General features: G+C 36.0%; 1 protein-coding gene across 17 annotated transcripts in view; it reads left to right on the top strand.

Moving 5' to 3' along the window:
• Positions 1-9,187: 9,187 nt before the first annotated feature.
• The window catches only part of LOC136845177 (serine/threonine-protein phosphatase 2B catalytic subunit 2-like), a 280,643-nt gene continuing 275,103 nt past the window's right edge, over positions 9,188-14,727 (top strand). For 13 of the 17 annotated variants that reach the window (XM_067115151.1, XM_067115150.1, XM_067115153.1 and 10 more), the window contains exon 1: positions 9,215-9,403. In XM_067115151.1, the coding sequence (XP_066971252.1) occupies positions 9,343-9,403 (61 nt within the window). In that variant the 5' untranslated portion in view covers positions 9,215-9,342. Of the gene's footprint in view, positions 9,404-14,727 lie in introns of all 17 variants that reach the window. The other 4 variants (XM_067115156.1, XM_067115162.1, XM_067115160.1 and 1 more) reach the window with 4 other exon arrangements.

Below are 14,727 nucleotides of genomic sequence, written 5' to 3' on the forward strand. Positions count from 1 at the left end.
TGTACAAGCTGTCGAGGTATAAGACCTCATCATCAGGCTGAAAAAACCGACAAGGATGAGAGTCAATAAAATTACAATAACATGAATTGTCATAATAAATCTTCAGCAAAAATACTAACGAAATATATAAAATGAACAAGTAAATACAAACTAAAAGGGTGAGACGTAAAATAACGAAAAATTAAAAGCACAAACATAAAAATATGAAAATAAAACTAAAGTGAAATGTAAACAAACCACCACTCACAAAGTAAAATATTTAACGACCTAATTGAGTACCTACTGTGAAATTACACGATAGCTAGTTGAATACCAGACGAGTTGTTGTTCAATTCCGGCTTCATCTTTTTAATAGTCAGCGACTCTGAAATTAAAAGGTCCAGTCTATTTGAACAAAAAGACAGTACCCGAAAATCCAGGTCAGTGAAAGGATGGTCCTGTGCTAAACTGTGTTCTCTAATGGCAGAAAAGGGTGGTTTGGAAAGGGGAAACCTAGTTCTAATAGAAAGACCTCTGTGTTCCAAAATTCTGTGTCTGAGCCAGCGGGAACTAGATCCCACGTATCGCAGACCACACTGCGAACAAGTGAACAAGTAAACGACTCAGGAATTAAGGTCCACAGGCAGAGTAGGCTTCTCTCTCAAAAGTGATCTTATTGTAAAAGGATTACAGAAAACAAACCGGAAACTGATTTGAGGGAAACAATGCTTTAGTATTTCTTGTAACTTTTTTCGGACCATATAGCTACTATGACCAAGGTAAGGCAATTTAATGTACTTTACATCTTTACTAGCAGTACTACACACCGGTCTGGGACAAAACTTTTCATTTAAAAATTTTTTCAGAACTTTGTAAAATACAAAAATGGGATATGAGTTTTCAGAAAAATAATTCTGGAGGAAAACCATATCTTGATGAAATAAATTAAAATCACAACAAACATTGTAGGCTCTATTAATCAAAGTGCGTATTGAGTTCATCTTATACAACTTTGGCGAAAAACTGAGGTAATTCAATCCCAAGCCAGTAAAAGTACTTTTCCTATAAACAGAGGTCTCAAATTTGCCACTATTTCTGTATACCTGTACATCTAAAAATGACAACTTATTATCCTGTTCCGTCACACAAGTAAAAGAAATGTTAGGGTGACGAGAATTAAAATATTCAAAAAACAAATCAACATGTGATAATTCCTTAAACACAAGGAAAGTATCATCTACATACCTACGGTAATACAAAGGTTTGAAAGCGCTAGGGCATTCAGACATCCAAATCCTTTCACAATAACCCATGAAGCAATCCGCATATACAGGTCCAAGGGAATTACCCATAGCTACTCCATCTATTTGATTATATAATTTACCATCAAAAGTAAAAATGCCATCAGCAGTTGCTAAATGTAATAATTTTTGCAAGTCTATTTTATTAAGTCCAAACACTGATAAATGGTTTTCACATATATTATTAAGAATAATGTCGGTTGTCTCTTTTAATGGGATATTGGTGAAAAGAGAGGTTACATCGAAAACTAGCCATTACAACATCTTGGTTAAAAGTTTTCGTGTTGTGGAAATCCCTAGAATAAACCTTAAATTTAATGAAATTAGGAATAACACGGTAATCCTTGCAAGTATTCAGAAATCGTATGTCTTCCTCAATCAGTGTTTGGACTTAATAAAATAGACTTGCAAAAATTATTACATTTAGCAACTGCTGATGGCATTTTTACTTTTGATGGTAAATTATATAATCAAATAGATGGAGTAGCTATGGGTAATTCCCTTGGACCTGTATATGCGGATTGCTTCATGGGTTATTGTGAAAGGATTTGGATGTCTGAATGCCCTAGCGCTTTCAAACCTTTGTATTACCGTAGGTATATAGATGATACTTTCCTTGTGTTTAAGGAATTATCACATGTTGATTTGCTTTTTGAATATTTTAATTCTCGTCACCCTAACATTTCTTTTACTTGTGAGACGGAACAGGATAATAAGTTGTCATTTTTAGATGTACAGGTATACAGAAATAGTGGCAAGTTTGAGACCTCTGTTTATAGGAAAAGTACTTTTACTGGCTTGGGATTGAATTGCCTCAGTTTTTCGCCAAAGTTGTATAAGATGAACTCAATACGCACTTTGATTAATAGAGCCTACAATGTTTGTTGTGATTTTAATTTATTTCATCAAGATATGGTTTTCCTCCAGAATTATTTTTCTGAAAACTCATATCCCATTTTTGTATTTTACAAAGTTCTGAAAAATTTTTAAATGAAAAGTTTTGTCCCAGACCGGTGTAAAGTACTGCTAGTAAAGATGTAAAGTACATTAAATTGCCTTACCTTGGTCATAGTAGCTATATGGTCCGAAAAAGTTACAAGAAATACTTAAGCATTGTTTCCCTCAAATCAGTTTCCGGTTTGTTTTCTGTAATCCTTTTACAATAAGATCACTTTTGAGAGAAAAGCCTACTCTGCCTGTGGACCTTAATTCCTGTGTCGTTTACTTGTTCACTTGTTCGCAGTGTGGTCTCATGATACGTGGGATCTAGTTCCCGCTGGCTCAGACACAGAATTTTGGAACACAGAGGTCTTTCTATTAGAACTAGGTTTCCCTTTCCAAACCACCCTTTTCTGCCATTAGAGAACACAGTTTAGCACAGGACCATCCTTTCACTGACCTGGATTTTTCGGGTACTGTCTTTTTGTTCAAATAGACTGGACCTTTTAATTTCAGAGTCGCTGACTATTAAAAAAGATGAAGCCGGAATTGAACAACAACTCGTCTGGTATTCAACTAGCTATCGTAATTTCATAGTAGGTACTCAATTAGGTCGTTAAATATTTTACTTTGTGAGTGGTGGTTTGTTTACATTTCACTTTAGTTTTATTTTCATATTTTTATGTTTGTGTTTTTAATTTTTCGTTATTTTACGTCTCACCCTTTTAGTTTGTATTTACTTGTTCATTTTATATATTTCGTTAGTATTTTTGCTGAAGATTTATTATGACAATTCATGTTATTGTAATTTTATTGATTCTCATCCTTGTCGGTTTTTTCAGCCTGATGATGAGGTTTTATACCTCGACAGCTTGTACAATAAAGAATGTTCTTCCTGGTCTTGGCAATATTATTTATCATTAAGCTAAGATTTCCTAGTAGCCGCCCAAATTACGAGTATATATATATATATATATATATATATATATATATATATATATATATATATATATATATATATATATATATATATATATATATATAAAGTAGTGGCCTCTAAGAAAAACAATAGTCGTCTATCACACCAACTTCCTCTGTCAACTGAATCATTGTTGATCCCTTTATGTAAAATAAAAGACAAAATTTTCACACTTTCACGGTTGATATTTGCTTCATATGCCACATGAGTAGCATGCCAAATACCTTTTCCATCATGATCTCCCTATTTATTTATTTTTGAAAATATGCTTACTGGTCCCTATTGTGCTCATCTGGGGAGGGAGGGACGCATCCTTCACAGATACTTTTTTAACAAATTATTCATCAGTCATGACTGTCTCAACGAACACATCTTTCGCCTGTAAATCTTACAACTTACTGAATAGCCTGAGAGCCGTGTATTCAAATGTTCTTTTTCCAATATAACATTTTACTTGCATCTTGGCTACAGTAATCTAAATTTTCCATGCTCTAATAGTGCATTTGTAATGTCTGTGAAATGTTTCTGTAGGGATTTTTAGAACGTCAAGTAGGAATTTATTATTACTAGTTTGACTTTGGCCGCTCTATTAATTATACTGCATAATTTCTGTAAATTATTTTGTGGACTATTATGAATATGTTACACTTCACGTTTTGTGATTACGATTACATAGTTATGTCAGATTTTTTTTTTTTACATATCCATGACTGGGGTATTCCTTTACATAGGCTAAAGTTCATGAGCCACATTATCGTATTTTCACTATGTTAATATTTGATTCGTCATAGTCAGACGATCATCGGATAGCATTCCTACTTTCCTCAATGACTTTGTGATTTGCCCTTCAATATTATATATTTTTTCCTGTTAACGTGTTTTGTACCTTTAATATACATTCTGTTTTTGTCTTCATTTAGCTTCGATTTTTTAATCATGTACTTTGTCTTCGTCATGCTGCTTATTTTACTCATATCTTCAGGTAAAAAATGTGCGTCAACGGCCAAAAATGGAAATTCAACTTCATGTTTTATATCATTCACATTACTTAGATGGCGTATACACTAAATAATGTTTGTCTCATGACACTGTCATGAGATACTCCCACTGGCAGAGTTTTTGAGGCAGATTTGCAGTTTTCGAATTGCACTTTAAAAGCTCCTCTAGTGAAAACCATTGTAGTGCATCGTCTTCAAAGCTTATCAGCTTAGGTTTTTTTTATCCTAATCTCATGAACTTTCGTATCAAACGTGGCTTGTAAATCTAGTAGTATTAGTATTGCATACTTATCATAATCTATTTATTTCAGGATATTATTCATCACAGAGCAAAACACACTGTCACAGTTGACTGATTTTTTAATTTTTTTTTGAGCCTGACAAATTTTCTGGTTAGATATGACACTTTTCAAGGCGTTCGACGAGCCTCTGGTGCACTAGGCTTCCAGAAATGTCTGATAGAAACGATAAGTTTGATATTGGTCGATGATTCTAGAGATTGTTAATCTCCTTTATCTAATAGCCTTGATAACTGGTTTTGCATGTTCAGTTTTATTACTTTTTGGGTAATGATACTCTATAAAAATTCATCTAAATTTGCGGCTGTTTCAGTGTCAGCCATGGGAAATGGTTCTGGTATTTTTTTTATGCTGCTTTATTTTGTCATAGTTTCCCCCCTTATTAAATCTTTTTAGTTTTTCTGCAAAGTTATGGAAGAAAGATACCTACACCCATTTCACTTTGTTGAGAATGATTTCTTTTCTTTTATTTTTTTGGTTTTCAGAGATGAAGCTAAAAAACCTGTTCCTGTCCATATTTTTTCACTTATGATTATATCAGTGATGAGTTTCTTCATTCTTCTTATTTTGGGCTCAAGGATTTGTTCTGTTATTCTTAATTTCGTCATAGTTATCTGATAGCATTGATTTTGCCTATCTATCTATCTCTTATATATATATATATATATATATATATATATATATATATATATATATATATATATATATATATATATATATATATATATATATATATATATATATATATATATATATATATATATATATATATATATTATTGTTATTCAGACACGAGCTTTTCGTCTATCATGTTTGTTTTGAACAAGTTGCAATCATTTTATGATACCAGGTTTTCCAGCGATAAAGTTCTAGATCCTTGGTATCTGATACTTTATCTAACATCTTTGCACTCTTAATCTCCATTGCTGTGCTACAAAGACAGTCATGTTGTACTTGTTCTTTATTCAACAGCCATCTTTCATTAGATACAGTTCCGGATAAACTGTTTTCTCCAGTATCTGTCGCCTCCTTTGGACCGCATGTTACATATACCTAACCTTAATATCACTTAGTCTTCTTGTTAGAGAGAGAGAGAGAGAGAGAGAGAGAGAGAGGAGGGGGGAGAGGCTATCTCGAGAAACACTACTTGACCGGAGATTTTGTTTGTTATTCAAAGAGGTAGAATGTGAAATCAATTTTGTTTACAATTTGCATCTGCATACAATCTTTATTGCGTCGTGAAGTTCGAGTCTGTCTTAATTCACCACTGAAACTGATATTGAATCCTAGACGAGTAACTTAGTAATTCATTAAAAAGAAAAGTAATGTATATTGCATTATTAGTACGGAAAATATATTAAGAACCATTACCAGATAACATTTCTTTTTATCGTAAATTTGGTTGTTGATTGAGACAATGGTACTCTACGAGCGCTCGAACAAGATTATATTAGAACATCTCTCCATAACAAGGCACACATGACATTTATCTATGAAATACACCGCAGGGACTTTTTCGTAGCCACTCAAGAGTATTGCTATGCCACTTGTATTCCTAAAAGGCTTCAGTTCAAATGATTAGTACAGTCGCTGCATCGTCGGTCAGAAAACAAAGAAATTAAACATTCCCAGAACTCTCTCATGTGTCGTCCTGAAAAGGCCTTCTGAGAAAAGCAAAACTATTATGTAAAGACTGAAAACAAAGAAGTTATTAGACAAATTAAATGTGATTCTAGCTCTCTTTCAATAATAATGAACAGTAGGATTCTCAAGAACATTACCATGGGACGATAATACTTGGGGAATTTATTCGCGGTATTGGAACCTTTGCAATATCCTTTGCTAAGAGCAGTCATTAGTGGCGCTCCAATAGACTTATGATTCTATATTCCACAAACACCAAGCCTTGAATACATAGTTTAATTTAGGCTACCTGTAGATAACAAGAAATATATGTAATGTAGACTGTATACGATTAGTCTTAAATTTGAACTCATGACTTAAAGGAAAAATCTTTGCATTTCGAACTTTGTATAATAATATATGTCGAGGTTTCTCTTCTTGTCTATTAGACTGTTCACTGCTTACCTCACCAAGCTTATACAGTATCTTAAAGACACAGAGTTTCCCGTTCTTGTCTTTATCCATCCTTCACACTCAACCCACCACGAAGCAAGTACATTGTTTTAACCGCCATTTACTGCATTTATTACTCATATTTTAGGTTGCTTATATATTTGTTTATCCGTATTTTTCTATTTTGATTGATTAGCCAATTTGTTATGTAACGTTTTTTTTATTACTTTTAGTTCACATCTGATTTCCCAGAGCACAGCAGTCAGTCCTTTGAATCCAAGATGTTGTGTGTGTGTGTGTGTTTAAACACTATCTTAACCATTCGTTTCTTCGTGTCTGCCTTAAACCAACAGTCATTTCACTTGTCTTTTCCTTATGCTCGTCCACCTTCGTTTTGTGCTTTTTCTCTCAGCTCTGATATATAACAAATCTTACTATCTACATCCATCTTTCAGAAATCTTTCTCCATTGCTTTCGGCAAATTTACTTCGTGTTTTTTTTCCCCATGAGCATCAAAGAATGAGTTCATTTCAATATAGCAACAACAATGTCAAAAATTACCTCTCACGCGCATGTTGCAACCTCTCCCGTGCCAGAGACATGGGTTGTGTCTCTGTTCTCCCGAGTTTTCATCACCTTCTAAGACCTTTTGTCAAAAATTAAAATGTAAATCTAAAAATCATTAGTGTTAGTGGACAAGGAACACTGAAAATTTAGATACAGGATTCCAAAAGAAATGATATGCTAATCTCTTCGTAAACAAGTCTGAAGAGAGAAAGAGGTGAATAAAATAAATGATTAACCCCAAATATCAAATCAAAAGGTAGTCCGCTAGATGAACTTATCGAGGGTCGATAGTCTGGGTTACGTGAACAGTACTGTTATGATTTACATGAACAGTACACTTATGATTTGACTTATAGTTCTACGGGATTTTGATCGGGACTACATCTGCAGAGACGAATTAATATAAGGGGCAGGTTTCCAATGGCTACGTGTATTGATGCTTCCTGTTGCACCAGTAAATAGGCTTTGACCTTTCAGTGAAGTTTAAACAAATACGATCCTCCGAAAATAGTACTGTTGCCATGTGTCAAAAGTTGATTTGCCTTATTCGTATTACTGTCATTTATTCAATAAAGCATCAGACAATTTTCTCTGAGGTAATTTTTTTCCAATGTATAAGAATAGGCCTATGCATACGAAGGCATATGTAATTTAGAATACGAACCAACCTTACATTTCATTTACATTTTCCTTTCTTCTTCAGACTCGCTCTAACGCATTTACCTGCAACCTGATTTGAGGATTTGCCGCAAAGAACAAAGTTCACGACGATGCCGGGAGATAAGCTGTAATTATAGACAACGCAACGGAAGCTTAACTGTGACAAAAAGGATTTCCGCTTCTGCGAATTTATTCCTCTTACCTCCCTGCATATGCACACGTCCGTTTAACTAATGTGAATTTCTTATGTATGTACTGTATATAACGACAGCAGCATAGCACATGCACACACACTCTCTCTCTCTTTATATATATATATATATATATATATATATATATATATATATATATATATATATAGAGAGAGAAGAGAGAGAGAGAGAGAGAGAGAGAGAGAGAGAGAGAGAGAGAGAAATACCAGCATTCACATATGCGGTATATATAATACCATTTCCCCTTCACCTGCTCTCTCTCTCTCAAACAATATATTTATTGTCTGAATCTGCTAATGGCATTCGAAAAGACCACCTGAATTATATTCCAAATGGTTTTGTCAATATCACTTTCAAATTTAAATTCGAATAAAAAAAAAAAAATAAATGCGTTTCCCAGTTCGATGAAGTCTTCTGCTTCAATAAATGCCCACAGATAGGAAGGGAAAATGAAAGACAGCCATCACGCGTGCGGTATCATGAGAAAATATTTTAACGAAGATACCCAATCACTTCCGAAGCCAGCAGCCGCTTCGACAAGTGACAGGCAACGATCTTCTTACCTCCTCTGTCCGCGCCTCTTCGACAATTCTCACACCTACTTCCAGAATGATATTCTTGCCGAGTTTCCTGTCGATGGCGTGCTGGGGAAACATTTATTGCTGTTCTTGTTTTGCGTTTGCTTGCTTCTTTTTATTCCTCTGTATCTGGCAGGCGTTAGATGTGAATAAAGAGGAACGGTATTTTGATTATAACCGACCTTCATCCCTTTAAAGCCGTAGTCACCGTCACAGCTGTTCAGGAAATTTGCTAATAAGGTTTCATGACCTTTCGATGAAAAACTCTTCGCAAATAATTCATGAAACTGGTGCGTACTGTGGTACACCATTGTAATTAATATGTCATACATTTGCACTTTGAAATGTGCTTACAATGTCTTCATGGCCGAATGAGGAATATAAATTTCGTCCCAGAGCAAAAGGCTGGTTCTTTAATCCACTCAAGTCTTAAAAATGTTTAATACACGAACGATAAAGCTCATTTCGACAAAATCACCAGTTCCTGTTAATGAACTAAATTTTATTTGATTTTATTTGATTATTTGATTTGGGCGCGCATGGGCAGAGGGGGGGAAGCGGGGTCACGTGACTAGATACCTGCATTGATTGGCCGAAGATGGCGCATGCGCACTGCGCTCATTCACAGATAGCGCTGTTTACGCCATTTTGGTGAAGGTGTTGCTGTTCAGTGTAGTGCTTACTGGTGATCGGCTTGTATCCAAGCCATCTCTTTATGTGGGTCTATAAGGGGATTATTTATTAGTGACAAATAATGAGTACCAACGCCAACAACACCAGCAAGGTGGCGACGACGACAGATCGGGTCATCAAAAGTAAGTATAATACAACATTTTGCAATGGATTCCCCCCTCCTCCTCTCTTCGGTGTCAATGGCTGTGTTAAACGTCACTCTTCGCTTATTTAAGGCCGCTTCCCGTCCACAATTCGTCGACGAAGGGCCCGGCGATGTTCCCACGGCGTTGCAGAAGAATTGCAACGTTGCAGTGGCCGAGAAATGAGAATCGTCCCTAGGAAAATGGACTTGTTATGAAGAATTATTCGTTTGTCGTCTGCTTCTCTTGGCATTCCTGTGGGAAATTCGTCTGCTAGTCAGTCACAGGCTACAGCTGTTGATCTGTCAGGTCTCCTGCTGTCTCGAAGGCTGTGTCTGATTCCCCCACTTGCCCCTGATGCCGAAATTTCGACGTCTGGTTGACGGTTCTCCTGTCGTGGTTGTTTAAAGGTTAATCGTTGATGTCTTCCCCGAGTGTCTGGGTGGAGAGATTCGCCGACTCTCTTCTTCGGTTTCGACCGTAATATTTATCGCTTCCAGCGACTTCCTTCAAGTTCCCTGCTTTGACAGACGCTCGTTTCGCCAAACGCGAATCTTATCTCGTGTCAACCGAACGATTTAATGGGGCGTGGTTGAAAAATGTCTTATGGTTTTTTACGTATTTCTTGAGTTGACTGAAGCTCCTGGTTCCTAATTTCAAATCATGGATGGAGTCTCGACCGCTCAGTTTCGTTTAAATGATTCTTTTTGGTTTGAATGTTTCCTTAGTGCCAATATTAATTTTAAAAAACATTTTTAAGTGTTAGAATTATGCATAGCTCAATCTGATAACCGTCTGATAATAGGAGGATAGGGCCTTGCAATGTTTTTGGGTTATAGTTAGGCCTAGTCGAGACTGGTTTCGCGCATAGAAAATGGTGTTCCATCTGTCATTGATAAACGCATACAAGCTTCAGTTTTGCTGCTTTTGCTACTCTAGTTGGATTCTGAAGGGGATTTGGTTATCATTAATAAAGTGTATTAGAAAGTTTAATAGTCATAAACTAACCCGAAAATGGAAGGCATATGCCTATTAGCCAAGTCAGTTTTTTTGGAGAGAGGGAACATATAAGAAGCCCAAGTGGTTTAAAGCTGGCATTCTATTTATGCCTTTAAAATGTTAGGTTGATTTAATATAGTAAAGAAAGAGTTCAGTTCGTTTTCTATGCTAATTTGGCATTGCATTGTTTCCTAACCTAAGGTAGGATAATGGAAGTTTTAGTCAAGAGTCGGTTATGTTTAGTAAGTGAGGAATTTTTTTTTAATATGATTGAAAGCCAATTATATGTATAGTAAGTTTGTAAGTTTAATTTTTTTGTTAAATGACTTTGTAAATATATTTTTTTGACGGGGCTAGTGTGAGGTTTCATCTTAGGCTATAGGCTAGAATGTTAGTTGTGAAGTTTTGATATACCATTTATTATTATTATTATTATTATTATTATTATTATTATTTGCTGTAAAGGTGATAGGCGAAATTGCACTAATAACAGTTTATTAAGCAAGAAAAATTTATGTATATGTACCACACCATATACTGTGTATTTTTTAAGTACAGAACTATTCTTATTATTGTTAATGACTTTGTCAGGTCAACTTTAGTTAATGCTATTTTTGTCTGACGCTTCAATACTTATCCAATTTCAATTGAAGTACACTGCATACATGAATGTCCGCACAATAAATTTTTATTTTAGTAATGATATGTGCTCACTTTCATTTGTTTTCCCATGTGTAGCCTTGCTATACTAATATGATGCCGTGAAACCTCAGGAAATCTCATGTTGGTGAGAAAGTTTAGTGTCTCGTTTAGTGGAAGTCAGTGGATTAATCCATGCCTAGATTATTGGGTTGTGTGAGCCAGTTGAATGCAACAGCTTGTTACTGTATTTACTTGGTACAAAGTGGTTAATAGAAATGATTTTTACCATTATATTTGTGACTGGCGGAATTACAGTGTGACTTATGGTTAGGATTAATAACAGTTAGTTGTACTAGTCTGTTATGAATAAGTGAGGTTAGGTTAGGGCTCATAGTTATAGACATGAGGTTGAATAATGGATAGTTGTAATTCTCTGCATTTATGAAAAACAAGCAGTTTACCGTAATTGTTCAGTTGTTGTCATGTGGGGCGTTTGCTATAGTTTAATTACATTTGTGTATGTGAAAGTTATTTTCCTCTGTATACCTAAACTTCCTTTATGTTGTTTATTTTTTTGGCCCGCTTCCTGGCACTCGTGACACTACATGTACCGTACAGTCATCTGGAGAAAAGATATTTTCCCCTGTAATAATTATTTCCTTTCTGTATTGCCTGAATTGACTTTAAATTTGTGGTGGTCTTTTCGAATGCCATCAGCACATTCAGACAATAAATATATGTTGTATATATGTCATTTCATTTTCCACTGTTACGGTTAGTTTCTTAGGGGAGAAATAACCCTTGTTGAGCTGCATTTACATACGAACCGTAGGTTTTGTAGCTACAGTTGCGCTAATCCTTACTACTTGATACCAATACTGAACTGCAGGTCATTAGTTTGTCTGGTATTATTGTTCCTGTACAGTATTATGCCATTGTTGCTTACTATGGGAAGAACTCTATTGCTGTTGGAACTCCAAAACTGATGCATCATGCAACATGTTCCTATCCTGATAATTTTTAATGTTTTAGTACTTTTGCTTTATTGATTTAAGGAAATGATGTTTATGAAAGTGCTGAATTAAATTTGCAGCTATTTGATTTTCTTATGATCAGGTGGTTGAAGTGATTAATTTCAAGAGTTCAAATTGGGTAAGGTTGTCTCAAGGTTGATCATGTAACCTATCAGGTGCCATTTCTTCATTGGAAGGCTGAGTGGTCGCTGTTGAGGAACTGTTGCATAAGGTTCAGAGTTTTTGATTAAGTGAAATTGTATTTTCCATATATTCTCAAGCTGCTTGTAAGTGCTTGAGGATGTTTGAATTAAGTTAGGGAGCTGTGGTGTGAATTTTTTTTTGGTCAACTTGATATAAAACAAGATTGAACACAGACAGCTCTATACTAAACATGATGAATATCATTTTATGTGCATCTCTCGTTTTTAAATAAAGGTTTTCAGATGAGTGTTTGCTTACACGTTTGTATCCAATCCTTCATTGAAATCTCTAAGGCTAGGTATTCCAGTTAGTGGATTTACTTTTTGTGGTATCACAGTGTGCTTGTTGCCTAGCAAGGTTGGAATTCTTACCCGTTTGCATTCGCTTTGCTTCTGGTGAATAGGTCAGTGAGGTTATATTTTTATCTTATCTCTTATTTTTCTGCTTAGGGTCAGCTCCTAAGGTTTGATATTCCTGAAACGTGATGGTTATTTGGCTAAGGGACTTGCTTTTAACCCCTGATGTGTGTTCTCTTTACTACACTGGATTAGCTCAGTCCTGTGCTATTGTAGCTTTTAAGAATAGGGAATGCTTTAGACTTCGGAGGTTTGCTAGTAGAATTTCAAGGTGTTTTGTGTTAGCATGATTAAATTTGCAATACATCGATGACTTTTTTTACTGTATACTGTATTTTACTTTCCTGCCCTTTAGGTATCGATGAACTGCACTTAGCGTGACACTTAAGTGGTTTGCGTGAGTCTAATTCAAGATGTTTCATACATTTTAATACATATGCCATGAATTGTTTTGTCAGTCATGCTTTTCTACGGATGTTAACCTTGGGAGTAGATCAAATCACTAAATCTACTTTAGTTTGATTTAATAACATTATTTTCTTTATTTTTTTTTTTAACTCCACTGCTTATGGTGTGTAGTGATGAACTTCCGTTTTGGTTTGTCAGTTCAGATTGTGGTTCTTCGGATATGTACGGACCACCTTGGGTAATGAGAAGCATGGGGGAAAAACTCATGCCAAGAAATACCGAGACTTCGTTTCAGAAGCTTCTGCGTGTGACATTTCTGTCTCCCTCCTAGGCGAATGAGGTCAAAACGAGTACAAGAATGCTTTATCCGAAACATATGCGGCTCCTTGCTTTCACGTATTCTGATAGGCCTAGGATCTGTAAGTGGTGTGGTTTGCCCCTTTCTGTATTAGGGACGAGAAGGTAGGGCAGTTTCGTCCGCATGGATACTGCCTTCGATATTTCTCCGTACATTCCGCTTCATGGGCTCCCAGAAGAGCAGGTGGTGGTGTCATTCATATTACATGAGGAAAAGAACGAGTTTTGTAGGTTCTGGATACCTTGAGGGTAGTTGCTAGGATCAGTCTTGATTAGAGCCATCTCACTCAAGTAGTTCTGACTCTCTTTTTCTCTCTTTTCAAACCTGATCATTTGGTGGGTGGTAAGAATGTTTGTGTAATTTAAATACCAGTTTGCAGCCCGAGTCGCTTTTGTCATTTGCAAAGTATATTCCATTTTGATGTTCATTCCAGATGGCTTCAGTTACTTTTCATGAACATATGTTGGAGTGCTTCAGTTACTTTTTCATGAACATATGTTGGACGACAGTGTCACTGTTATCATAGAATTTTTTTGGCATATAGTTTTTCCAGTTGGGCATATCGTTTGCTGTAGTCATTGGTAGTTATTGGCGCATTCTTGATGCATTGTGTAAGTAATTTCAATTACTCACAGCATATTTTGATACAGGTAAATAAATCAGTCTCCACGTAAGACGGACGACATGCCCTGAATATGGAGCTCGGGTATTACGACGCGTGAAGTCACCGTTATGCAGGGCATATGTCAGAACACCCTTCGTAACCAGAATTACTGCATTTATCCGTTGTTTATCTGGACCCCCTTGCACGCATTAATCGCATTGCGTTGAACGATAAGCTCGCGTCATTAAAGAATCTCTTTAAAACCGGGTTGTAACGCTCTTTCTTTTCAGAGCCGGGGGTGGGGGAAGGGGCGGCACGCCTCTTCCCCTTGTAAATGGTGGTGGTGGTGGAGGAGAGGGGAGACGAGAAAAGAAGGGGAAGAAGAAATCTTTGGCAGTTACGCCTGGTGTTAATTGGAGGTGCGCTACACTCTTGATAATAGCCTTGTGTGTGTGTATGTGTGTGTGTTTGTGTGTTTGCTTAACGATTCCTTGCAAGGTGTACGGTGTTTGTGTGGAGGGGACTTTATTGTTAACCAAATATATTTTCCCCTCATTTCTTCAATTTGTTCTTAAGTTGATTCTCCTGTTATCAGTTTTATTTAAGAACGGAGACTAACGATTTGAAGTGCAGTCGCTAGAACGGAAATGCATGCATGTAAACGGGCGAATATTTAATCTAGTGTATTTTCCAGCGCCTTTCCGACGATCATAGCCAATGCTCTAGAACTAATTTCTCTC

Source organism: Macrobrachium rosenbergii, chromosome 13, assembly GCF_040412425.1.
Source record: "Macrobrachium rosenbergii isolate ZJJX-2024 chromosome 13, ASM4041242v1, whole genome shotgun sequence".
NCBI classification, from domain to species: domain Eukaryota; kingdom Metazoa; phylum Arthropoda; class Malacostraca; order Decapoda; family Palaemonidae; genus Macrobrachium; species Macrobrachium rosenbergii.